The 25,891-nt window shown below is 46.6% G+C and overlaps 1 protein-coding gene across 3 annotated transcripts in view; it reads right to left on the reverse strand.

The window, feature by feature from the left end:
* SUSD4 (sushi domain containing 4) overlaps positions 1-25,891 on the reverse strand; it is a 157,575-nt gene that overhangs the window by 74,033 nt on the left and 57,651 nt on the right. For all 3 annotated transcript variants that reach the window (XM_078649835.1, XM_078649834.1, XM_078649837.1), the window contains exon 5: positions 10,021-10,209. In XM_078649835.1, the coding sequence (XP_078505961.1) occupies positions 10,021-10,209 (189 nt within the window). The remainder of the gene's footprint in view (positions 1-10,020; positions 10,210-25,891) is intronic.

Here is a 25,891-nt window from a genome sequence, read left to right on the forward strand (position 1 = left end):
GGTCGATGAGGAGCTGAGGTGTGAGGTCTGGGGTCGAGATGCGTCGCACAGCAGCAGAGTTAATGCCCGTTGATGAACAGCTGCAATGCAATGTCCGGTTTCGAGATGTGTTGCACAGCGGCAGAGTCAATGAGCAGTCGGTGGAAGCTTGCGATAGGAGGTCCTGTGTCAGTGTCAATGAGCCGCAGGAGCTTGCGAGGACTTGTGCTGGGATCTGTCACGACGAGGACGAGCTGGGCTGAAGTTGTTGGGGAGCTGTGCTGCTTAATATTGTGTTAATGTCAAAGAAGACTATTATGACCCTGTGGCTTGAACAGGGGGCCAGTCGACTGACCCATGGAGAGTCTTTGGGCTCCTGGGTCCACACAGTCAGGCTAGAGTCAGCAGGGAAGCTCACAGCAGCAAACAAATCCTGGTGTATCTACAGCAAGCCTTGGCCAGCAAAGCAGTCCTTGATCAGCAAGCAGGTCAGCAGGGCAAACTTCACAGCTGGGCAGGCCTTCTTCCTGGCAGAGTCCACAGGTCCAGAGGTGAACTGAAGAGTTGAGTCTGAGGGCCCACTATTTATACCTGGTGCCCACTTTGAAGTCGGGGAAGCTTCTAGAGTCCTCTCCCTACAGGGTGGCTGAAATATCATTCCTCCCTGTTCTGTCCCCAGCTTATATGAGAGCACAAAAGACTGGTGTCAAACCCTTTTTGAAAGTGCAGAGGAAGAGAAATGTATGATGTGCAACTGTAGTGGGTGGCAGCTCCTACCCCTCATCCTGACAGAGATGGCCCATCCTGCCAACACCTATCCCTCTTTTGTCTGACTGTCTGGAAGTGATATACAAAGACCAACTGCCAGCTACGCCTAGTCATGTGGCTCATGATACAAGCTGCAGGCACCACATGGTTAGAAAAAAAAGTAGAATAAAAAGAAGCCAACTTTCTAAAAGTGTAATTTTCTGAATTTTGACTTAAATTCCAAATTTACAATTAAAGAGGGTTTTAAATTACAGTTCTTGAGAGACCAAATTTGACTTTCCTACCTGCTCCCACTCAAAAGTTGTCCAGTCAGATCACTGTTTATTGCGTATCACAATTTACCCAGGTCTTTTGGGTTATTGTTTGGTTACTCATTGATATGTAATGGTGCACTCAAAAGCTATCACATATTAAATGTGATAAGGGTAACCCATTGTGATCCTATGGGACAGGTAGCCTTGCAATAGTAAAAAGCTAATTTAGGAGTTTTTCACTTCTAAAGCATGTATAACTTGAAAATACATGTCTATCTTTTTAAGCATACTGCACCCTAATCCTTGCTGTCAGCAGATACTTGAGTTCATAAACGCTTGATTTAAAGTACAGCAACTGAACTCTTTGGTTGTCCTCTTCTCTGCTTGACCATTACCCAGTAATGATCAAAAATCAAGCAAAGCTGAAAAACTCATGATTCAGCACCCCGCTAACAAACTGACCTAAAGAACAAAAACTGACTTATGTGTTACTTATTCTCCCTTTGGTTTTGCGTTTCTATAAAGGAATGAGCATCTTGGGCGTAATATAATCCCACAGCTGTTAGAAACTTGACTATCTGCACAACTGTCCTTGCATCTGGAGACCAATAACCTATTATATACCTCTCTGTCAGTTTTTTTTTTCATTGTTGGAGAGGAATCACATTGCTCAACATCATAGAAGTTCTGACTGTTCGTGACCAAAGGTAGGTCCTGTGCTCTGATCATCTTGGACCTCTTAACCTCTTGCATGCTCATGACAAGGTGAGCTCGTCATGAGGCACACTGGAGCTGTGCTCAGGACAAGGTCAACTCGTCATGTATAATGGGGATTTGGGTCCTGCAGCACAGGACGGGAAAAGCCTTAGCAGCCAAGTGGTTAAAGAACTTCAATACCACGGAACATAAGGTGTTGATTAACCCCTTGTGTGCTCATGACGAGCTCAGCTCGTCATGAGTCACAGTCGAGCTATGCTCATGACGAGCTGAGCTCGTCATAACGGCCGCGGCCCGCCCACATGCAACAAAATCCCTGCCTGTGCGGGAGAATGAATGAGTGGGCAGGTCGGTGATGAGCTCAGCTCGTCATGAGCACAGCTCCACTGTGAGTCATTACGAGCTGAGCTCGTCATGAGCACAGCGGCGCCGCGAAACCCACCTCCCCCTTCACTGTGGGGGAATTACCCCAGCAGCCTGGGGGTTAATCACCCAACTAATGCAGCAGGTGGTAGAACCATTGCCTCATTTCTTTCTTTAGTAATTGGTCAATGAAGGTCAAGTTAAACCCTTATGTTTCTGACATCACCACCAACTGTGGTGTGCCCTTTGGCAAGGTACAATAACTACAGAGTAGAGAGCAAGAAAGCTCCCCAAAAACATAAATACATATTCTGAAATATGAAACACAAAAAAGCACAAACTTGTTCATAAAATTTCAGAACATCTAAAGTCCAAACCTTCTCTCATGTCCATCATACGACCCTTAAAAACTCACCTATTCTGGATTTAAGATTTAAGAATGGGTTGGGCTACACGTACCTAATTAAACAGGTACCTCCTTATACACTCACTTTTTGTTGTTTGAATTTTTGGGTCCATTGCCCAAGGACACTAGAATCATGAGATCCTGGAACTGCTGTTTATAATTCTGGATTTGTCACACTTACCACATAATCCACTTTCTGCATAATTTTCAGATTTTAGCTTAAATGGATCAAGTGTTACTAAAAGTACTATAGTATTAAGAAGCAAAAGATCATGGAAAAATTAAATATGTCAATAATCAATAAAACAAAAAAACTTTTTTGCTGATGAACAACAAATTAAGAGAATGGAAATCTTTTCTTTATAGAAAGATAATGGTAAAGTGTGCCCAACAAGGGATGACCCTAGAGACCCTCTAGGCTCACGTCTTAGCACTAAAAGTACTACCCCACGTGTGAATGCGCAGTGCCTGGCATTTTGTCACGAGAAACCTTTTGTCCATAGTGTTAACAAGTAAAAAGCACAAAAAAGGCAACATAATGAGTAACACTGATTCCAAATGTGATGCGTTATACTACATAATCTGTCTTTTCGTGACGAATAATCCAGGGCCCTGTTGCTCAAATGTTAAGCGCCCTAATATTTGTTCAGTACAGGAGGGCCATATAAAACTGTATATAAATAACATCATTTTGATTTCATAGTGTGTACAGGTATGCTGAGAAGAGCTGAAAGCATAGGAAAGTTTTGTTAAAGTGTTTAATCAGCTCAACTGCCCTTGTCGGGAGTGACCTGAGCCTAGGGCCTCATGCCAGTCTTGCTGGCAGCAAGCTTACCATGCAATATCATGGAGCAATTGAATACTCTTTCCCTGTTCAATTGGAGCAATGCGTATGCACTTCTAAAAGCGAACTGTCATATACAATTAACGTTCAGTGTCATCGGGGCAGCCGCAGTGCCTCGATTGACCTGGCTAGATCGATGCCTCTGTGCATTCGACGGTGCACAAAATTGAGTACCGTCTTTTGTTTTGTTCAACGTATTACGCTTTGCAAACAGAGTTGTACAGTGGTAAAAGGAAAAAAATGTACAGACAGAAAAGAGAGCTACATGAATGGGGAGGGGGATAGGCCGTGCACAAAGTGTGACATAATTTGGTTATGTATTTGATACATATTTCTCAGATACTGAATAATATTCAGAAGAGTTATGCATGAATATCATCTTAGATACATAAAAGAAGATTACTTTCCCGGCAAAGTGTTACATTCATGGCCTTCCTATATGTAAAACAATCTGATACTAATAGATAAAAGAATAAGAATCCGCACGAGTAAGCAACAAGTTGATTCTTTATAAGACCCGGTGTATGAATCAGATGTGTACAGGTGCGAGTAAAAGGAAGTGTCTGTCTCATTTGAATGGGGGAAGATGGTTATGTGAGGAGCCCCGTCTTTATTTTAACCATATTTTTATTGGCATTTAATTCTCATTATCACAAACATTACTTTGTGACAAATAGATAAGTTCTTGACATATGGGATAATTCGTCTGTGAACAATCGCAAATCCTTGCACTCAAGAAAATAGAACAGTTCCCGCCTCCCCCCTGGGTTGCATTGGAACAAGGAGTACCGTCTTTATGATTGCGTGATGCCTGAGCCATGCTGACACTGGCAAGATGGAGGAGGCCTGGGTGATTACGGAAGCCTTAAACGCTCACTGTAACATTCTCAAGTGGTATGTCTGGTGTAAAACAATACCTTTCATTGACCCTCACATATTCTTTAATAATAAGGGTTAGGGGGACAGTCAACCCATAGGCAATAAGCCCCCTGGGACTGGTGGGCAGGGTGACACAGTCCAGAGGACCGTGGACGACTTGGGAAGTTTTTGGTAGGCGGGTGGCAATGACTCTAAAGGGGGAGGGATTGGGCTACCAGCCACCATTTTATAGATGTACAAGGTGGCTGGTAGCGTAGGGATAGGTGAGGGGAGAAGCGGTTTAGGGCTAGGAGAGGTGAGGATGGCGGATAAGGTGGCATTAGCACTCTTCTTGTATGAGGTAGTGCACAAGGGCCTGTTGGCGGACAGAGCTTAGTAAGAGCAGGGGGGGCGTAACAGGCCCCCGCAGTGCAGGTGGGCCCCCATGCTCCAGGGGGGCCCCTCAGCACAGCCCTTCAGTCGGAGAGCTCCTGATAGCGTCCCGAGGGGGCCACTCCACGTACCTTGCAGGGGGGCCCCCTCAATTATCGTTGCGCCACTGGGCAGGAGAGGAACAGGGCTCGGCCTGTGAAGCGCACTACGGGGAGCGTGGTGGCAGTATTTGCCAGCTTGCCGCCTGTTGTAATGTTATTTCATGTCCTTCTTCCTTCTTTGGGGCGTACTTTATGCTTAACTACCATCTTGGCTCTTCCTTAAGCTTCCTGTAACTCAATTACAAATAAAGATATAACTTGGAACCTACAACCTGGCACCCTGAAGATTCTTACTTGCAACTCCGCCATAGTCTAAAACACAAAGAGAAGGTGAGGCGTAGGAGCAAGGGAGCCGCAGGGGTGTGCGACCGCAGGGGGTGGCGGGCAGGAATAGTGTTGCGTAGCTGAGCGGGGCAGCCGTGTGTGCTCACTGGAGAGGGGCAGGGCAAAGTCAGCCCACTCAGCAGGCACGAGGCCCACAGTACTTCTTGCGCACCTTGTCATGCAGGGGGAACAAGGTGAAAGGTCAGAGAACAGCAATGGTGAGATGGGAAGCAGGTGGGATGGAGAGTGTGCCCCCATGTGGCCCAGCACGTGGCTTGGTGCTGTCAAAGGCAGGAGAAGGATGTGTGTAAAGAGGAGGCAGCTGCTAACAAGCATTTACAATGCAACGGTTTCGCCTTGGCAAAAGTTAGAGATATTGGCATTGTAAATTACAACATTTTTATTTATGTGTTGGTTTTGAAAACAGATAAATAAATGACATTGTCATTTACATTGCCAATAGCTTAATCTCTCGCAAATGTGTGACCTATTGTACCCTACTGGACGAGCTCAGCAGACAGCAATTACTACCACACACACACACCCAGAGCCACAGACACCCAGAGCCACACACACACACAGCCAGCCACACACACCCAGAGCCAAACACACACAGACACACACACCCAGAGCCACACACACGCACACCCAGAGCCACGCACACCCAAAGCCACACACACACACCCAAAGCCACACACACACCCCCAAAGCCACACACACACACATCCAGAGCCACACACACACCCAGAGCCACACACACACCCACACCCAGAGCCACACACACACCCAGAGCCACACACACACACACACCCAGAGCCACACACACACACACACCCAGAGCCACACACACCCAGAGACACACACACACACACACAGAGCCACACACACACACACCCAGTGCCACACACACCAACCCATAGCCACACACACCCACACACACCCACCCAGAGCCACACACACCCACCCAGAGCCACACACACCCACCCAGAGCCACACACACCCACCCAGGAGAGCAAGCACAGCGAGGGGGCAGGGAAGCAAGCACAGCGAGGGGGCAGGGAAGCAAGCACAGCGAGGGGGCAGGGAAGCAAGCACAGCGAGGGGGCAGGGAAGCAAACCAGGGGGCAGGGAAGCAAACCAGGGGGCAGGGAAGCAAGCAAGCACAGGCAGGTTGCAGGGGAGCAAGCACAGCCAGGGGCAGGGGAACCAGGGGGCGGGGAGCAAGCACAGCCAGGGGGCGGGGAAGCAAGCACAGCCAGGGGGCGATGAAGCAAGCACGGGCAGGGAAGCAAGCACAGCCAGGGGGCAGGGAATCAAGCACACTAGTCACTACTAAGTTTCAAAAGAGATCCTGGGCTGCACAATTTTGAGATCAAGTATTTGTGCAACAGCTGGCCGGAGATCCCTACTGGAATACTGGGAGAGGGCATGAACCCTCTGCCTACTCAGAAACGCAGATAAGGAGCAAGATTACACTTTCAAGCAGGATGAAACAGAAAGCATGAGGATCAACGCATAACCAGTGCTGCTGCCACAGCCAGAGTTAAAAAAACGTAAAGAGTTTGTTAAATGTTACATTATTTTTCTAATTCGGTTCGGGATTTTTATTGTTTTGCATATTGACTTTATTACGGTTTTGTTACTAAATAAATAGTGTACACATTGCCCTAAATTATGCATGTCTGCTTTGTGCCACACCTACCAGGGGTCTAAGATCGGGTTAATTTAGTAAGTTTGTGGCTTCACCCTGTGAAGGGATGTGCTTATTCTTTGAAATGGGCATCCACCCCAAATAATAATCCAAAGTATTTATTATTTAGCTTTGACAGCATTTCAGAAGAGGATCTAATGAGTCAAAGGGTGGTTAAGAATGCACCATTTGCAAGATTACATCCTGCAATGTCGCTAATTTCTCTGCCTGTGACATCACTCAATGGGAAGTCAGTGGGCCAAAAGTCATCTGATGTCACTTCCCTTGATGTTATCAAATATGCTAAAGTTAGTGAGAACTATGGGTTACCAAAACCATACACCACTGTCAGAGCTTGAAATGTAAAGGTGTAGGTACTCACTATCCCAAAGTACCTACCTATGTGCTGCTGGGAGAAGCAGGCACACTCCCTTTCAAATGAAATAAGTGAAGGTACTGAGTGCTTTCCCATTTTAAGAACTCACCCTGGGACAATTACAGAAATCCCCCTAAGCGCACAACCATACACAGGGATCCTTTTACGCAGGGATACCTCAAGCACGAGATCGCAGTTAGACAGGAGGTTCCGCACACTGTCTCAATCACAATGAGAGTTCTTACAAACACACAGTACCACAGCATGCGTGCAGCGTTTGAATATGCACGCATACATTACTCCACCCCGGACATACGTATCCACACAGGTTGAACGTGACACGATCTGAGCTAACAAGAAGGGGGGTTCAATCTATGCACACGCACTGCTTTTTTCCTCCACACAGCCCTTGTCTTACTTGCGCAAACACCTGGTCGGTCATCTCCTCGGGTTCCCCCATGCTCTCCTTTCCGCTCATTGAGGCTCTTGATTCAGCACAGGCTAGAGAAGGGTTTGTGCTTCCTGCTAGTGCTGCCCCTGCCGCTGTACAGTGAAACTTAACTGACATCAGAGCTAGCCAATCAGGAAGTCGAAATCACTTGCCGCTTGCCAGTGAACTTTGTTTCCTAGAGGGGCCGGCCAATCGCTAGCCAATAGCCACTTTTCCTACATAGATCAATCTAACTTGTTATGCAAAATCAACAAATCAATTGCAGAAACCAGCCCACCACGTTAGAGTGACATGTACACTATACAATCAACGGGATAAACCTGCAGAAAGGCACGCAGTTATTGGCTGACCAGCATTTTGGTCATGTTATTTGCTCCTAGGGAGAGTGTTTTCTAATTTCGTTGTCAGTAAGCCTACAAGCCATCAAAGATGATAACAAGCACCTACGAGGACACAGGGGGCGGGAGAGGACACGGACGGCGGGAGGGGGCGGGAGAGGACACGGACGGCGGGAGGGGGCGGGAGAGGACACGGACGGCGGGAGGGGGCGGGAGAGGACACGGACGGCGGGAGGGGGCGGGAGTGGACACGGACGGCGGGAGGGGGCGGGAGAGGACACGGACGGCGGGAAACGTGCACAGGACAGCGAGGGGGGGGCGGAAAGGCACACGGAGGGGACGGGAATGGACAGACTTTCAGTGAAAGGGGAGGGAACGGGAAAAAACGTAACTCCGCCCTGGGAAAAAATCTCGGGAACGCCCCCGAATCTGGTCCGGCCTTGACGGACAGATCTCTGTTCCAATGGCTAGCCTCCATTTATGGAGCTAGCCAATGGGACAGGGGGGCGTATTCCATTTTCCTTACTGAAATCAAGAGATTTCTCTGGAGGCGGAGCTAAGAGCTCCGCCCTCCAGCGAAACCTAAAAAGGGGACATCGAAGGCTGCACAAAGGAGGTAGGAAAGTTGGTCACATGCAGGGCTCACTAGACGGGCATAGAAAAGGTGGGGGGGGATGCAAGCAGGGCCAATTCAGGGTACAGCCCTGGCGCTGGTGGTGGCATGTAGAATGGGGTGAGAATGAGGAGGAGGAGGTAGCATCTGGGGGCGAGGTGCTGGAGGGTTTGGATGGAGAGGAAGAAGAGATATCAGTCAAGCTTTGACAGAGTATCAGTCAAACTCTAAATAAGGCGGTTAATAAAGTTCTCAATTGCAACGTTGCGTCCTTATTTACTTTCGACCATGGACTAGCGCTCAATACTTTTATAGTCCTTTTTTGTATCAATTAAAATAGCCCATTCCTACTAGATAGAACTAAACATAGCCAAATGTCTGTAAAAGTGCCTTTCTAGATAAAAAGGTACATCAGTCAAATAGGAAACCGCTAATCACTTGAAGCAACATCAAGAGAAGTTTGTAACTACATCATATAGCTTGCCGGTTCTAATTTTGTAATAAACTATTTTAGATTTTTTATATAGCATTTTCTATAGACATTATCTTGAGAAAAATAGCGCCGGTCGAGTATTATTGTGTATTTACATGATTTTCCTGATCATACCTCAAGCAAGTACTTGGTTAACATGCACAATTTGTTGATATAAGTGAGAAAATCCTTTTTGCAATGATAGATTATGCACTCACCACATAGTCTCTGACACCTACTGAAAAGAATGTGCCTCAATCATTGGAATGAAATTGCTCTATAGGAGGCAGAAAGACATACTAAATAGCCAAAAGTACTAGATGATAGATGTTCAATATCTAAAGTCCACAGTATGTATATTTTTTTTAAAGTAGTAACAAAAGCTATGGCAGACCGCTACACTGTCAAGCTAGACTAAAAAGGAAGAAAAAGGAATGTAAGAGAAAACACGGGCACAGTGGTTATCCATTGAAGAAAAAATAAGAAGGGAAAAAAGGAAAAAATTGGAGAAGAAAAAGGGATGCAACGGGGCCAAAACATTTAAGGCCCGATTACGATGCCAAGCAGGACTGCCCAACTAAAAGTCGGCGGTCCTGCTGCCCTGATTACAATGCAACCGCCTTCACAGCAGTCACAATGTGTATATTTTCTATTGCAGCTTGCACTGCGGACTGAAGCACACGTCCCAAACGAAAATAAACACTTTAGAAACATCCCTGCAACGTGTGGCAGTCACCATAGCGAGGGCCAGGGCAGAAGAGGACCCACTGACATCGCAATGAGCCCGTTAGTTCTAAAAAACAAATTAACGACAAAAAAGTGGGCAAAAATTGAAAAGTAAAATATTCGAAGCAATACCTTTAACCCGTTTGTTGCTTAGAACGTACTGCGCCAGTGCTGAACGTTCGAAGAAACGGGTGCGGCCGCGTCGGCTAACGGACGTGCGCAGCACTGGCAAGGTAGTGCTCGCGACGACCGTTGGCAGCACTAAAGGGGTTAAGTAAAAGAAACAAAATAAAGAAGGTATAAACAGAAAATAACGCCAGAAACAACAAACAAGTAGATGCATTTACCTTCCACATCAAGGCACTTGGGTGGACTTTCAGACCAGATGAGGTTATACATGCACTCAATAAACTCCGTTCCTTCAAGCTTATATCCAGGAAAGCACTGGTAATATACCACTCTTCCCACGGGGAAGGATGACTTATATTCTGATATGTTGATAAAACTGTGAGGAAGAACCAGCGGCCGCAGGCAACCTGAAAACGAAAGATACTGTCAGTGATTATACATATGTAACAGGAAAATCATGTTTCTTTTCTGAGGCGTATTACATTTTTGAGCCATTGTGTTTTATATTCAAGCTCAAAAAAACACAAACTTTAAGAAAAATGCCCTGGGGTGCTAAAAGGGGGTATCTGTAGTCCACTGCAAATAATTAAAATAAAGCATTCTGGAGAGGAAAATACTCTCTCGTGTTTTACTCCCATAACCTAAAAGCTTTTGAATATTTCTTATTTTTACATAACTTTAGAGTTGTCACATCAGGATGAAATGTAGAGTTGATTGTTGAGTAATTTAGAATAAAAAGCCATGTACAAAATAGTGCTCACTTCATTAGGCACACGTGTGCCAACATAAAATGAATAGACGTTCTTGGATGCAAATAATATTGCTGTCTGAGGCAAAATAAAATGTACACAGAGGCATTGTAGTATTTAGATGGAAATTGTGTGACAGGAGAATCACACACGTAACATGGGCTCTAGGGATGTAACACGTTATAGAGGCACATGTGACTTAGAAGGTGGAGACAGTAAGCAAAGCCAGAGTGAGTCTTAGAAAGTCAATGACTGGGTGTTGAAAGGACAAGTTAAGTGCAACATGGGTGTTACAGTTAAAGGGGGTAGAGCTTTCTCCTTTCTTGCCCCGGCATCCTGGAACAAAATGCCCTTAACATCTACGCTCCATCTCGGATCATAGCTGCTTTCGCAAGAAGCTAAAAACATGGCTATTTGATAACTAAGCCAGCAGTCTTTGTTCAGAGCCGTCTGCAGGCGCCATGAGACTCCTGGAGTGATGTGTGCGCAATATAAATGTCCCTGACTTGACTTGACTACAGTAAGGATGTAGGCACGTTACCTGGGGGATGATTTGTGAGGGAAAAAGTGTATGCAGATGTGACCAGATGGTGGAGAGTGAAGGCTATATGCAATGGGACCTGAGCAGGCGACAGGGATACAATGACACTGTCGCAAGGGGATGCAAGGGAAGTGTGCAGCCGCGGCCCGTGCAGGTAAGAGCGGTGAGGCAGGCTGGCTGGCGTGCGGGGGGAGGAGGGAGTGTGAGGGGGTAGAGGTTTCAAAGGACATCAACGTGGGAAAATGTATTAAATACATAATGTTCCCTCGTCATCGTCCTTTAAAATTCCCCATGCTAGTCCCACCACCCGCTGCTCTTACCTGCATGGGCCGCGGCTGGATATGTGGAACCAGACGAGGATTAAACAAGCGACCTGTTCAAAAGGGGTGGGTGGGGGGGATGAAGACATGCTGGAGCTGGATGATGTCAGACAAGAATCTAGGGCAAAGAGAGACCTACAGAAGTAGAAATTCATTTAATGTGTGACCTTGGGAATGGGCCTTTTGAGAGCTTGAAAGAGGTATACACAATATGGGTGTACAGGGTATTTGCAAGAGAATAAAGTAAATGAAGGGTTGCATTACAGATGCAAAAGTGACTTGAAATCTAGAATTATTGTGCTGTGCTCTAAACTCAAAGACTAGAAAAACCAGGTTTCAAAAGCTGTTCATTAAAGTGAATCCGCAGAATACTGCAGACCCTAGAGTGTTGCTTCTTTTAATACTGGAAAAAAGTAGGAAGGAAGTCAGAAATATTTCTGTACTTTTAATATGCGGGAAATCTCCACAGTTGATGGGGGTTTCACACGTACTATTTAAAGTTGTTGTTTGGAATGCCTAACTTTATGTTAGTACACAATTCTAATAGCATGGCAATATAATTACCCGGAGCCCTAACCTGGAGTATAAGTGTATGATTGTTGAACATCTTTAAGACATGTGGTCCCTGGCTTACAAAAGATAAGTTAACTAGAGAGCACTATTTTGATCTGACATCTCATGAAGAGGAATGGGGCAACCTGCAACTACTGCACTGACCTGAAGTCTGCAGTAGAGAGCAGCCCTAGAAAATGTTGTAATCCATGCGTACAGCATCAAAATCGGTATGTTCTTGTAAATGCTCATAAATCCTATATATATATATAGTAAAATGGTTTACACTGGTTTGGACAATTTTGCTAAGAGATAGAATGCGCACAGTTGTTTCTTTGACTAGTAAGCAGCATAAAAATAATTCGGCAACCAATGAAATGCCATCTGATTTACGGCTACTGTTGCAAGGCATGCCCAACGCATGCCAGAGTGATTCTAATACAGGTGCGAGTGCTCATAAAATAAGCCACAGTGTTAACAATAATAGGAAAGTCATGCTCAAGCACTCAAGGGTACTGCCAATAATATGATGTTCAGCAATCTGGATTTCGAACAGGCAGGGTTTGACGCACAGCCCTTCCATCATAGAACACTTGTTTATATAAAATAAAAATAAATAAAAATAAAATGGTAGACTACTGGTGACAGTAACAGTGGTTAATTTGTAAAACAAGCATTTGCAATGCAATCGGTCTTGCATTTGTGAAAGTTAGAGCTTATGGCATTGTAAATGACTACGTTTTTTACTTTTGTGTTTTTTGTTTTTAGTGGAGTGATTATATTTGCATAGAGCTTTTGCCATTCGTATGACTTCACGGCACCGGAGAACCAGGAAATGGGAAAATAGGTTACCAAGTAGGGGAGGTGAAAAATAAATGACACCAATGAAAAAAGGAATTATAAAAAATTGGAAGGATTTGCTGTAAAGGGTCAGGGATAATGTATGACAGGAGAGGGCGTGATACTGGAGCAGAATATGTGCCTGAGAGACAGTGATAGAGGGTTAAGAGAGTAGCGTGCATAATGGGGCATAGCTATGTTCTAGACTCTATCACGATCACCATGCGATGCCAGCAGAAGATGAAAGGTGGGTGCTTATGGCCAACCTGTGACACAATATTTAAAAACACGAACCACAAAGTGAAGGTGGTCCCATCCTGTGTGAGTGTAAAAAATGAACATGTAAAGAAGAGCTTTAATACCAGCACGAGCACATGTAGAACTTTTTGGTTTGCATAGACATAACTATTGTTTAGAAATCCTGAAACAGAGCGCGCGACGCGGCAGTCAAAATGGCCGCTCCTACTTGAGCTCCGCGATTTAGGTGGCGCTTTCCTCACTAAGGACTCGCTTTCTGCAAGCATTCTCCCTCCAAAACGGCGGATTCTGGTTCCGGAAATGCCCCCCCACCAGCTGGGTATTCTTTTTTTTGCTCTTCATGCCTGTTTTCATGTAGAAAAACGCCAAAAACGCTTTTTCTTCGGTGACGGCCGCCATTTTGTTGTTTTTTCCACTCGTTTTTCTTCTGCAAGGATTTCCTCTTCTTCTACATTGACTATGTCCTTTAAATTGCCTCGGTTTCTCAGTCCCTGCTGCAACTTCAGGTTTTTATCACTAATCTGATGATTCAAGGAGGTTCTCAAACCCTGTGTTCACTTCAGTATTACTCCTTTGACTGTGCGTCATTGGCTTTTGAGGTACCCCTAGTGGTTTATGTTGCGCAGTTGATGCTGTTTTACAGTTTGTAGGAAGGTGGCTACCTGACTATGGTTACCCCAGATTTTTTGCCTGTGTTTAGCTGGTTTTTTGACTTAGTTGACCTGGTTCCCTGCTAATCAGGGCCCCAGGCCATCTGCTCGCTCTGTAAAATGGATTCCATGTACCCTAGGTACATACCCCAATTGGAAATGGACCCCTTGTCAGCCCCTGTATAATGCACTATAGGTGCCCAGGGCATAGGGGCCACCAAGGCCTACCAAGGGCTGTAGCATATCTTTTGCCACCCCTGGCTGGTTCTTAAATTGACACAACTGGCTGATCACTCAGCTGGGGTAAGGTGGTGTAATCACCCCTTGCTTAGATGTAGTATACCTATATCTAAACCTATATCTGGACACATATTAACCTGTGAGCCACTCCTATGGAAGGCCTCATCAATCCTGGAGGCAGAGTGCGTGGTTTCATGTGAGATGGAGCTCTAGCATGAGCTGAGCCTGTCTGCAGCTGTCGGGAACAACTCCCTAAGCTGTTTCAGGATAATGCCATACCATATACTCTTAAGTGCCTTATAATCCTCGCGGTTAAATAGCAACTTTGGTTTGGCTTTATCAAAACATGTCGTGTAAGGTGTCATACGATTTGGAATACTATCCCCTCGCCAGTTCTGGCGACGGGGATAGCATTCCACCCCTCTAGAGGGGTAAGACATGTTACTTTGCTTAAATGCGGTTAATTTCAAAAAGGGCCTTAGATCCACAAAATGGATGCCTCTGCCACAGACAAATGTCTGGACCCCTGCAGCTGACCGAAACTCAGCCAAAGGGGTCCTGGACAAAGGGTTTCCTGTCACAGGAGGGTGTCACCACCCTCCAGACAGGAGATAGTGGATTGTAGCAGGGAGGTCTGAAAGAAACCAGACACTGCCTGGGGCGCACAAGGCTGCCCCTTGCATAATCCGGCCAAACCGGTTCTGGGGCACTCCAGCCCTCGTGCCAGGGCGGCCTGGATCAAAGGAAAGGGGTGTATCCACCCCCTTCCTGGGTCCCACCCATAGGGAGGGACCTAGCAGGTAATCACGCCCCCCAGATTGGAATAAGAGTGGGAGCAGTGCCAATGCACATCAGATTTCCTGGAAGAAACATTTGAAACGCAATTCTGGACCCTTCGCCCTCCATCTCATCGTGGAAGCCCGAAGAATCTCCCTTGTGGTCAAGGAGTGACCACCCTGCAGCAGCAGGCACCATCCAGCCCTCGACGTCTACTTAGTTGCAGTTCCCGCCGGAACTCGAGCGACTGAGATCGACGAGATCAAGCTTGCCTGCCTTCCAACAGCCCGATCCACAGTCCCTGCAGAGCTGAGACCCGTGGAGGCGACCGGAAGCGTGGGGCACGCCATCTTGAATTGACCACGAGACGCTGACCGTGCAGCCCACGAGTGATCCTCGAAGCTGTGCACCGGGGTTTGAGAAGCCCCCACCCTGAGCTACTCCTGAGCCGAAGTTCAGCCCTCCACACTCGACGAGTGCTGCGTGGGGCCCTTTGGCACTATTTGGCTCAACGCGTTGGCCCGGTCACTTGGCAGCTGGCTAGTGGTCCCTGTGCCGACGAACTACCTAAGAAGACTCGTGAATCTGGTTGCTCCAGATCCACACCAGCTCCCCTGAAAAGGAGCCCCGACTCTGACCCTCCTGGTCCGAGTGAGAAGCAATCTTCCGATCCCGCGTGGATTGCTCTTACCAAGGCTTGTTTGCTCCAAACTTGAAGCCGACTGCACCGACGGTGAGAGCCTGCGTGGGACAGATCGTGACCTGCTCCTGGACGTCGCAGATGCCCCAGAGCCCACGCGACAGCGGAGAGAAGCTCCTCGACGACCACCTGATTGCGCCCGACATTGCCTGGTTCCATCCTGGTTCCACCCTGGTCACTGCTGAGTGACCCAGACTCTGTCCCCTCTGCTTTCAGGTACTCTACAACTTGAGTCCACCCTTGGACTCCACCGGACACTTCATCTTTAACCCGCCTGCAGCCCTTTCAGCTCCAAGCACCAAGAGCCTGCGTGTCAAAACCCGACGCCACTTCGACCCTGTGCACCCACTTCCTGTGGGTGAGGTAACTTTGCTCCGCCGGTGTTCCCACACTGGTGCACACCTCTAGGGTCTGTGTGTTAAGTTTTGTTCCTCTAGGTTCAGCGGAAGTGTCCTTAAACTTTAACTCTATGACTTTTACGCACCATTGGTTAACATTGGTGCATGCGTGCGCTTTCCGCACATCTCCCGAATCCCGAGGGCCATTCCCGACTTCAGCATTGCTTGTCCTGACTGCTCCCAGCGATTCCCTAGGCCCTAGGCCTAACCACTGTTCGAGTGGCCTCTCTTATACCACTTGTTTAGTATATGGTTTGAGTGGCCACCCGCCCTCATCCATAATTGTGCAACTTGTATGTTTAAACAGTGCTTTTGATTTAACGCTTGTGCCCCTTTATTCATAAAGAATACTGGGGATTGTTTTTAGTAATAAACACATATATTTTTATAATATATACTTGTGTGGTGTCCTTTCATTTGGTATTACAGGATTGTATGTGGTAAAACAGCTCGCTTAACACGACCTCTTAAGTTAAGCCTTTAGGCTGCTTAGTCCATGCTACCCCTAGGATAGCTTGTCTAATAAGGTTGACTTACAACCAGACACCATAAGGGATTGTTTGGTCAGGTAGTAGGTGGTTCCAGAATTGGAAACATCCCCTACCAGGCCAACTTCTCACATTGGTGAGCAGCGGTGCGGATTTGAGCTTGCTGTTGTTTTACCATTGCAATCTTTGTATCAAATTGAAAGATCACATCAAGTACCTCTAGGTACATATAAAATCAAAAGCTTAGCATATTAAGTTCTACTGAACTTAGTAGTTGTAGGTTGAAGGGATTAGCACACCCTGACTACAACTCACTAGCAAGGTACAGTAGGAAAACACTTAGTGTAGGTAAGTGCACCACTTACACCTCACTAGTAACCATGTCTGACACAGGAAAAGCCTCAGGGTCTACTCCTGTGACAGTTGACCCTACCCAGGCAACTTTTGGATATGACAAACTAACCCGCAGAGACTTGATTGCCTTGTGCAAAGCAAGAGGGTTAAAAAGGGGCAGAAGCCCCACCTGCCTAATCCTGGTAGAAATCCTAGAACAGGATGACTTAGAGAAGGCAAAAGCAGCTTCCCTAGACACAGGAAATGGAGGGAACCCCCCTGAAACTGATCTCCCTCAGGAGGAGGAAGATGATGATGACTTAGATGAGGACTCAGATGTTGAGGACTTAGAAGTACAGGATCAGGGTAGCCAGGTTCCAGTTGGTAGGCTTAGCCAGGCCAACTTGGACCTACTGGGGAATGGAGAGGGCCAGCACCTCCCCAGAACCCAACATGTGATTCTCCCAGGCAACAGAAGAATGAGATCTCCCTCAGGGGACTCTCATATTTCTAGTGCCTCCAGAGAATCAGAGAGAGGCATGAGTGCTTCTCAGAAAGCTGAGCATAGGGCTAGAATGAGGGCTGTCAGACTCCAGATAGAGAGAGAGGAGGTAGCCCTGAGTCAAGCTAAGCTTACCTTAGCTCAAGCTAAACTTGCCTTGGCAAGAGAGCAGAAATTAAGTGGCTTAGATGTCACTGGTGGCAGCAATATTCCTAAAGAGAAACCCAGGTCCTATGATAGTAGAAACCTGACAAAGATTGTGCCCCCCTACAAGGAAGGGGATGATATCCACAAGTGGATAACTGCTCTTGAGAGAGCCTGCATGGTACAGCAGGTTCCTGAGGAACAGTGGGCAGCAATCTTATGGTACTCCTTTTCAGAGAAAGGGAGAGATAAGCTCCTCACTGTCAGACATGAGGATGCAAACAATTACAAAGTCCTGAAGGGTGTCCTAATAGATGGGTTTGGCTTAACCACTGAACAGTACAGGTTGAAGTTCAGAGACACCCAGAAGACACAGACTCAGGACTGGACTGATTTTGTTGATTGTGCAACTAAGGCTCTGGAGGGTTGGCTACATGGCAGCAAAGTACATGACTTTACAGGATTGTATAATTTGATTATGAGGGAGCAGATCCTAAGTAATTGTCAGAACCAGCTCTTACACCAGCACCTGGTGGACTCCGATCTGACCTCTCCCCAAGAATTGGGAAAGAAGGCAGACAAATGGGTCAGAACCAGGATTAGGCCTAAGAATCAGGACAGTAACCAGAAGAAGGAGTCTACCAAGCCTCAAGATAAGGGTGGGGATAAAAATAAAGAAAAGACTTCCCCAGGGCCCCAAAACTCCAAGGATGGGGGTGGGTCCCAAGACACTTCTTCAACTGAGAAAAAGCCTTATTGTTATGCCTGTAAACAGGTGGGGCATTACAAAACAGACAACTGTTGTCCCAAGAATAACAATAAAGAAAATATACCTCCAAAGCCAGCTTCAACACCTGCTGTTACTGTCAGCAGTAATCCCCCAGGAAGTGGAAGCACACCCAGGAATCTGGGTGGGTTTACTGTTGGAGCTCAGGTGGACCCTGGCCTATCCAGGTCCCCATCACCCAATGATCTTGTATATGAGACTGGCATGGGGTTTGCCAACTTCTCTGCTTGCCCAAATACTTTGAGCAAGTATAGACAAGAACCCATCATCAATGGTTTGAAAGTTGAAGCTTTTAGAGACACAGGGGCTAGCATCACCATGGTGGCTGATGGCATAGTCCCCTCTAAGCAACTTTTACCTGGTGCCACATACCAGGTTACAAACATTGATGGAATCCAAACAAATCATCACATGGCAGTAGTAAGTCTCAGCTGGGGAGGTGTCATTGGCCCAAAGAGAGTGGCAGTGTCACCAAACTTGCCTGTAGACTGCCTACTTGGTAATGATTTAGAGATCTCAGCCTGGGCTGAGGTTGAACAGGAAACCCATTCTAGAATGGTGAATTCCAATGGAAAGGTTAGTGGGGCTGTAATGGCTACAGCCCCAATTCAAGATGTCCTTCCTGAAAAGGTTGGTAGGGCTGAGAAACTCTCTGCCCCATCTTTAGCAAAAGCTCTTCCTGAACAGAATAGCAAAGCTGTTATGATAACAGCAGAAACCCAAACTGAGTCTCCTCCTGAAAAGGTTGGTGGGGCTGTGATGGCCACAGCCCAAACTCAAACTGATATGTGTGTTGTGAAGCCTGAAATGATGGATAACTCCACACAAACTGAGAGCATGGAGGAGGAAGAGAAATCTCCCCCTTACCAGACTTTAGGACAGGATCAGCCTCCTCAGGGAACTGATCTTACCCCTGATGAAGGAACTGCCCCAGAGGTGGTTGGGCCTAGCCTGACAGAACCTCTGATGTCAGTGGACCCTTCTCAGGTGGGACCCAGTCTGGAGCAGGTAACCTGCCCCTCTCTACCTTGCCTTAGCCAGCCCAGGGCTGCAGAGGACAAGAAGGACAGTGAGACCCAGAGGGCCCCCTGTCAAATAAAGCACCCCCATCAACAGATTAGGGGCACCAAAACTAGTAGCCCTAGTGAGGTGAAAACTTTAAAAACTCCTGAGGGAGCCCCCTTAAAAACAGTTAGGGACCTCCCACAGATGGATTCTGTTGGGCACAGCCAAACCTGGGACCCAAAGGGCCCAAACCTGAACTGTCCCTCCAGCAAGCCAAACAGAGGGACCCAGCCTCCAGCTTTAGGTAGCCAGAGGTTGACCCTGAGAGCACAGTGCAACTCAGTTGAAGAAAGAAAGGCACACATGGTGGAAGATAATTGGAGGAAGCTAAGCCCTAAATTAGTAGAGCCTCACTTCAATACTCCATATCCAAACCAGCCTTTAACTTTGCATAAACACACCCAAGGTAGTGATTCCCTATGGTGGAGACCCTCTAATACCCAAAGGGTGAGGGACTGCTTAGTGGACCATGAGACAGGGGGTACCCATGCTAGTGCAGGTACTTCCTTATATGGCCACTCAGGCAATATAGGCTTACCTGGCCAAGGATAGCCTTATCTCCTTTCGTTTGGGGGGGGGGTTATGTAGGAAGGTGGCTACCTGACTATGGTTACCCCAGATTTTTTGCCTGTGTTTAGCTGGTTTTTTGACTTAGTTGACCTGGTTCCCTGCTAATCAGGGCCCCAGGCCATCTGCTCTCTCTGTAAAATGGATTCCATGTACCCTAGGTACATACCCCAATTGGAAATGGACCCCTTGTCAGCCCCTGTATAATGCACTATAGGTGCCCAGGGCATAGGGGCCACCAAGGCCTACCAAGGGCTGTAGCATATCTTTTGCCACCCCTGGCTGGTTCTTAAATTGACACAACTGGCTGATCACTCAGCTGGGGTAAGGTGGTGTAATCACCCCTTGCTTAGATGTAGTATACCTATATCTAAACCTATATCTGGACACATATTAACCTGTGAGCCACTCCTATGGAAGGCCTCATCAATCCTGGAGGCAGAGTGCGTGGTTTCATGTGAGATGGAGCTCTAGCATGAGCTGAGCCTGTCTGCAGCTGTCGGGAACAACTCCCTAAGCTGTTTCAGGATAATGCCATACCATATACTCTTAAGTGCCTTATAATCCTCGCGGTTAAATAGCAACTTTGGTTTGGCTTTATCAAAACATGTCGTGTAAGGTGTCATACGATTTGGAATACTATCCCCTCGCCAGTTCTGGCGACGGGGATAGCATTCCACCCCTCTAGAGGGGTAAGACATGTTACTTTGCTTAAATGCGGTTAATTTCAAAAAGGGCCTTAGATCCACAAAATGGATGCCTCTGCCACAGACAAATGTCTGGACCCCTGCAGCTGACCGAAACTCAGCCAAAGGGGTCCTGGACAAAGGGTTTCCTGTCACAGGAGGGTGTCACCACCCTCCAGACAGGAGATAGTGGATTGTAGCAGGGAGGTCTGAAAGAAACCAGACACTGCCTGGGGCGCACAAGGCTGCCCCTTGCATAATCCGGCCAAACCGGTTCTGGGGCACTCCAGCCCTCGTGCCAGGGCGGCCTGGATCAAAGGAAAGGGGTGTATCCACCCCCTTCCTGGGTCCCACCCATAGGGAGGGACCTAGCAGGTAATCACGCCCCCCAGATTGGAATAAGAGTGGGAGCAGTGCCAATGCACATCAGATTTCCTGGAAGAAACATTTGAAACGCAATTCTGGACCCTTCGCCCTCCATCTCATCGTGGAAGCCCGAAGAATCTCCCTTGTGGTCAAGGAGTGACCACCCTGCAGCAGCAGGCACCATCCAGCCCTCGACGTCTACTTAGTTGCAGTTCCCGCCGGAACTCGAGCGACTGAGATCGACGAGATCAAGCTTGCCTGCCTTCCAACAGCCCGATCCACAGTCCCTGCAGAGCTGAGACCCGTGGAGGCGACCGGAAGCGTGGGGCACGCCATCTTGAATTGACCACGAGACGCTGACCGTGCAGCCCACGAGTGATCCTCGAAGCTGTGCACCGGGGTTTGAGAAGCCCCCACCCTGAGCTACTCCTGAGCCGAAGTTCAGCCCTCCACACTCGACGAGTGCTGCGTGGGGCCCTTTGGCACTATTTGGCTCAACGCGTTGGCCCGGTCACTTGCCAGCTGGCTAGTGGTCCCTGTGCCGACGAACTACCTAAGAAGACTCGTGAATCTGGTTGCTCCAGATCCACACCAGCTCCCCTGAAAAGGAGCCCCGACTCTGACCCTCCTGGTCCGAGTGAGAAGCAATCTTCCGATCCCGCGTGGATTGCTCTTACCAAGGCTTGTTTGCTCCAAACTTGAAGCCGACTGCACCGACGGTGAGAGCCTGCGTGGGACAGATCGTGACCTGCTCCTGGACGTCGCAGATGCCCCAGAGCCCACGCGACAGCGGAGAGAAGCTCCTCGACGACCACCTGATTGCGCCCGACATTGCCTGGTTCCATCCTGGTTCCACCCTGGTCACTGCTGAGTGACCCAGACTCTGTCCCCTCTGCTTTCAGGTACTCTACAACTTGAGTCCACCCTTGGACTCCACCGGACACTTCATCTTTAACCCGCCTGCAGCCCTTTCAGCTCCAAGCACCAAGAGCCTGCGTGTCAAAACCCGACGCCACTTCGACCCTGTGCACCCACTTCCTGTGGGTGAGGTAACTTTGCTCCGCCGGTGTTCCCACACTGGTGCACACCTCTAGGGTCTGTGTGTTAAGTTTTGTTCCTCTAGGTTCAGCGGAAGTGTCCTTAAACTTTAACTCTATGACTTTTACGCACCATTGGTTAACATTGGTGCATGCGTGCGCTTTCCGCACATCTCCCGAATCCCGAGGGCCATTCCCGACTTCAGCATTGCTTGTCCTGACTGCTCCCAGCGATTCCCTAGGCCCTAGGCCTAACCACTGTTCGAGTGGCCTCTCTTATACCACTTGTTTAGTATATGGTTTGAGTGGCCACCCGCCCTCATCCATAATTGTGCAACTTGTATGTTTAAACAGTGCTTTTGATTTAACGCTTGTGCCCCTTTATTCATAAAGAATACTGGGGATTGTTTTTAGTAATAAACACATATATTTTTATAATATATACTTGTGTGGTGTCCTTTCATTTGGTATTACAGGATTGTATGTGGTAAAACAGCTCGCTTAACACGACCTCTTAAGTTAAGCCTTTAGGCTGCTTAGTCCATGCTACCCCTAGGATAGCTTGTCTAATAAGGTTGACTTACAACCAGACACCATAAGGGATTGTTTGGTCAGGTAGTAGGTGGTTCCAGAATTGGAAACATCCCCTACCAGGCCAACTTCTCACACAGTTGTTCTATTTTTGAGTGCCTAGCTTCTTTTTCTGTGCCTTGCGTAGCACTACTGCTATTTTTTGGACTAACTCACCCTTTTGTGCACTCTGGTGGCTCGCTCTTATTTTTTCCTTTCCTTATTTCTACATTGGTCATTTCTACTTTCGTTGCAATGGAGCACGCTCACAACTCATAAGGCTCTACTAACACTTCTGCTTCACGCAAGGATTCTGCTTCCTCCGGTAAGCGCCTCAAAAAGGACCCTCCTTCTCCCTCTAAGTCTCCACTTCCCGTAACTCTTGAGGATATCATGGAAGAGTTACGCCTCATTCACCCCTTCATGACGGATACCACCACCACTTTACAGAGACTGGACGATAAATGGTCCAATCTGGATAAGAGGGTTTCGGATGTGGAACAACATATTAGTGATGCCCAGGACGTTGTTGCCAAGGTTGCTAGCCTCACTAAAGAAGTGAAAATGCTCAAGAAATCCTCCGAGGACTTGGAAAATCGCAATAGGCGCAACAACCTACGCATTTATGGTATTCCGGAGAATTCGGAGGGGTCTGACGTCATCCAATTTTTAAAGTCACAAGTTTTGCCTATCACTGGTATACCCAAGCACTTGGATGTGAATATTCAAAGGGCGCACCGTCTTGGTCCAAAAAATGTCTCCACCTCTTCTAAACCCAGAGGCATCATCACTTATTTTCTCCTCTACTCTGACCTCATGTCTGTTCTTCACTCTGCTAAACAGCATAAGAAGTTGCTATGGTCTGGCCACAAACATTTTTTTACTCAAGATGTTTCCAAGCTGACAGCTGCGCGTTGCAAGGAATTTCTGGACTTACGACCTACGTTGAGATCCATGAATGCGAGATGTGGCCTCATTCACCCTTGCTTCTTCAAGGTCACCTACAAGGAGAGAACTTTCAGCTTGGACGACCCAGCTGATCTCCGGAAATTCATCGACAATCATAAAGAAAATTTGATGGAACAAAGCAGTTCTTAATGTCTCCATGTTTCTGTTTATTGCCTTGTGCTTCTGTTTTGATGGCCCTCATTGTAATGTCCTCTTGTTCTTTTTACCTTGTTTTTTAGGTCTCCCCTTCAACTGTTTTGGCTCCACTCACCCTTCATTGTGCTGCTTGGTCGTTATTTGTTATGTACATTCAGGTATGCTGCCTCCCTTTCTAACTTGTTTGGTAAGTTTCCTTCATTTGTTTTTATTGTCATGTTTGGTCTCCAATCCTTTTGTATTCTGTTTCTTTTCCCCTCCGGTCTTCAACGTTATTGGGATCTTGCATTGACTTTCTTCATTGCTGTGTGGCTGTTTGTTCTTTGCTCTCCCGCTCTCATGTTATTGTCTCCCATGACTTTTTTGCACGGCTGAAGCCTTCTAGTTTTTTGCCATCCTTTTTTTCCTTACTTTTTCTCCAGGGAGTTCTGCTCTCCCACCCCTCTCTTCTTCTCTTCCTCCTCTTCCCTACGCTTTTCCTTTTCTTATGGCATTCGTTCCCTACTTCTGCCTTTCTTTTTCCATTTTCCCTTGGCTTTCTACTTTGAACTCTGCTTCCTCCTTTCTATTTTCTATGCATCTCACCTACTCTCTCTCTCTCGATTGTGGTAGTTATATAGTACATTTCTTCAAGATTGTTTCTCTTTCTGCATTTGTTTCTCCTTCCTCTCCTACACTTTCTATATTCGGTTTGAGTACATCTTTCCTTCCTCATTTTTCTCTATATCCATGCTTACTTTTCTTTCTAATTTTTAAATAAATGGTCTTCGAGTAATATCTTGGAATGTAGTTAATAGGTCTGCTTTATCCTTCTGCAATGTCTATGGTCCCACTGGTATAGACCTTACTTTTTGGAATGATTTTTCTAGCTTCTTATCCTCTCACACAAACGTTGACTTCATTGTTGGTGGTGACTGTAACCAATTAATGGACCCTTTCCTGGACCGTAAATCTCAGACCAGATACATTCCTAACAAAATGCAAAAGTCTTTTTCCAAAGCAATCTCTTCTAGAGGATTAATCGACTCCTGGAGGTTGTCTCACCCTGATACCCTGGAATTTTCTCTCTTTTCCCCTGTTCATGCGTCACACTCTCGGATTTATTATATTTTCCTCACTCAACATATCTTTCAATTCATGACCAATATTGAAATTGGATCAATTCTTATTTCCGATCATGCCCCTGTCATTCTTGATATTGACCTACTTTCTCACACCCCTAGTTCTCGTCGCTGGCGTTTTACAATTCTCTTCTTCTTGACCCTCAATTTATAGATCAATTTACTTTATTTATGGATGAATTCTTTCACAACAATCTTAACTCCTCTTCCCAGCTTCATTTTGTTTGGGACGCCTTTAAAGCTTCGGCTAGAGGTTTTATCATTGATTTCGTCTCCCGCAAAAAAAAGCAAGCCCATCCAAGTCCTCTGCTATTCACAAACAGATTAAAGATCTGGAGCATCTCTTTTATACATCTAACTCCCCAGACGCTCTTGCTTCTCTTATTAAAGCTAAACTCCAATTTAATAAATTTTCTTGTGAACCGGCTAGTAATCACCTGTTAAAATTCAATTCCAAAATGTATGGTGGGCGCAACAAAGCTGGTAGATCTCTTGCTAATTATTTAAAAATCAAGAAACAAATCTAGCATTGCTGTTATTACCGATTCACATGGTATTCGCCATAGTACAGATGATAAAATTCTTTCTTGTTTTGTTCACTAGTATTCCTCTTTATATACCCCTGCATCGACTCCATCCTGATCTCAAATAGACTCTTTCTTTCTTAACATACCTAAGTCTTCTCCCACGGATCTTGATTTCTCCCCACTAGATGCCCCCATCTCTGAAAAAGAGATTTTACAAGCAATAACTCTTTTACCCAAGGATTAGTCTCCTGGCCCCGATGGCTTTACTGTTCGTTTTTATTTTCAATTTAAAAATCATCTCATTCCTCACCTCTCCTCCTTGATAGCTTCCTTTCTCACCATGGGAGAATCCAAAGGCTCCTTTACTCAAGCCATGTTATGTTTACTCCCCAAAAAAGACAAAGATCCCTCGCTCTGCAAAAACTACGACCCATTTCTTTAATCAATACAGATTGTAAAATATATGCAAAAATGTTGGCCTCTCGATTAAATACTGTAGTTCTGGACCTTATTAATATTTATCAATCCGGTTTCGTCAAAGGTAGATCCATTACGAATAATTCTAGAACTCTTCTTAATATTCTTCATCTTGCTTCTAAGATGAATGAACCCCCTTGCGGCCATCACCCTTGAGGCTGAGAAAGCTTTTGATAGGGTCAACTGGGACTTTATGTTTGGAGCTCTACGATGGCACGGCTTCAGTCCTCACTTCATTAATCTAATTCAATTGCTCTATTCAGCCCCCTCCACCTCTATTTGGGTTAATG

This window comes from Lissotriton helveticus, chromosome 6 (genome assembly GCF_964261635.1).
Source record: "Lissotriton helveticus chromosome 6, aLisHel1.1, whole genome shotgun sequence".
In the NCBI taxonomy this organism is placed as follows: Eukaryota; Metazoa; Chordata; class Amphibia; order Caudata; family Salamandridae; genus Lissotriton; species Lissotriton helveticus.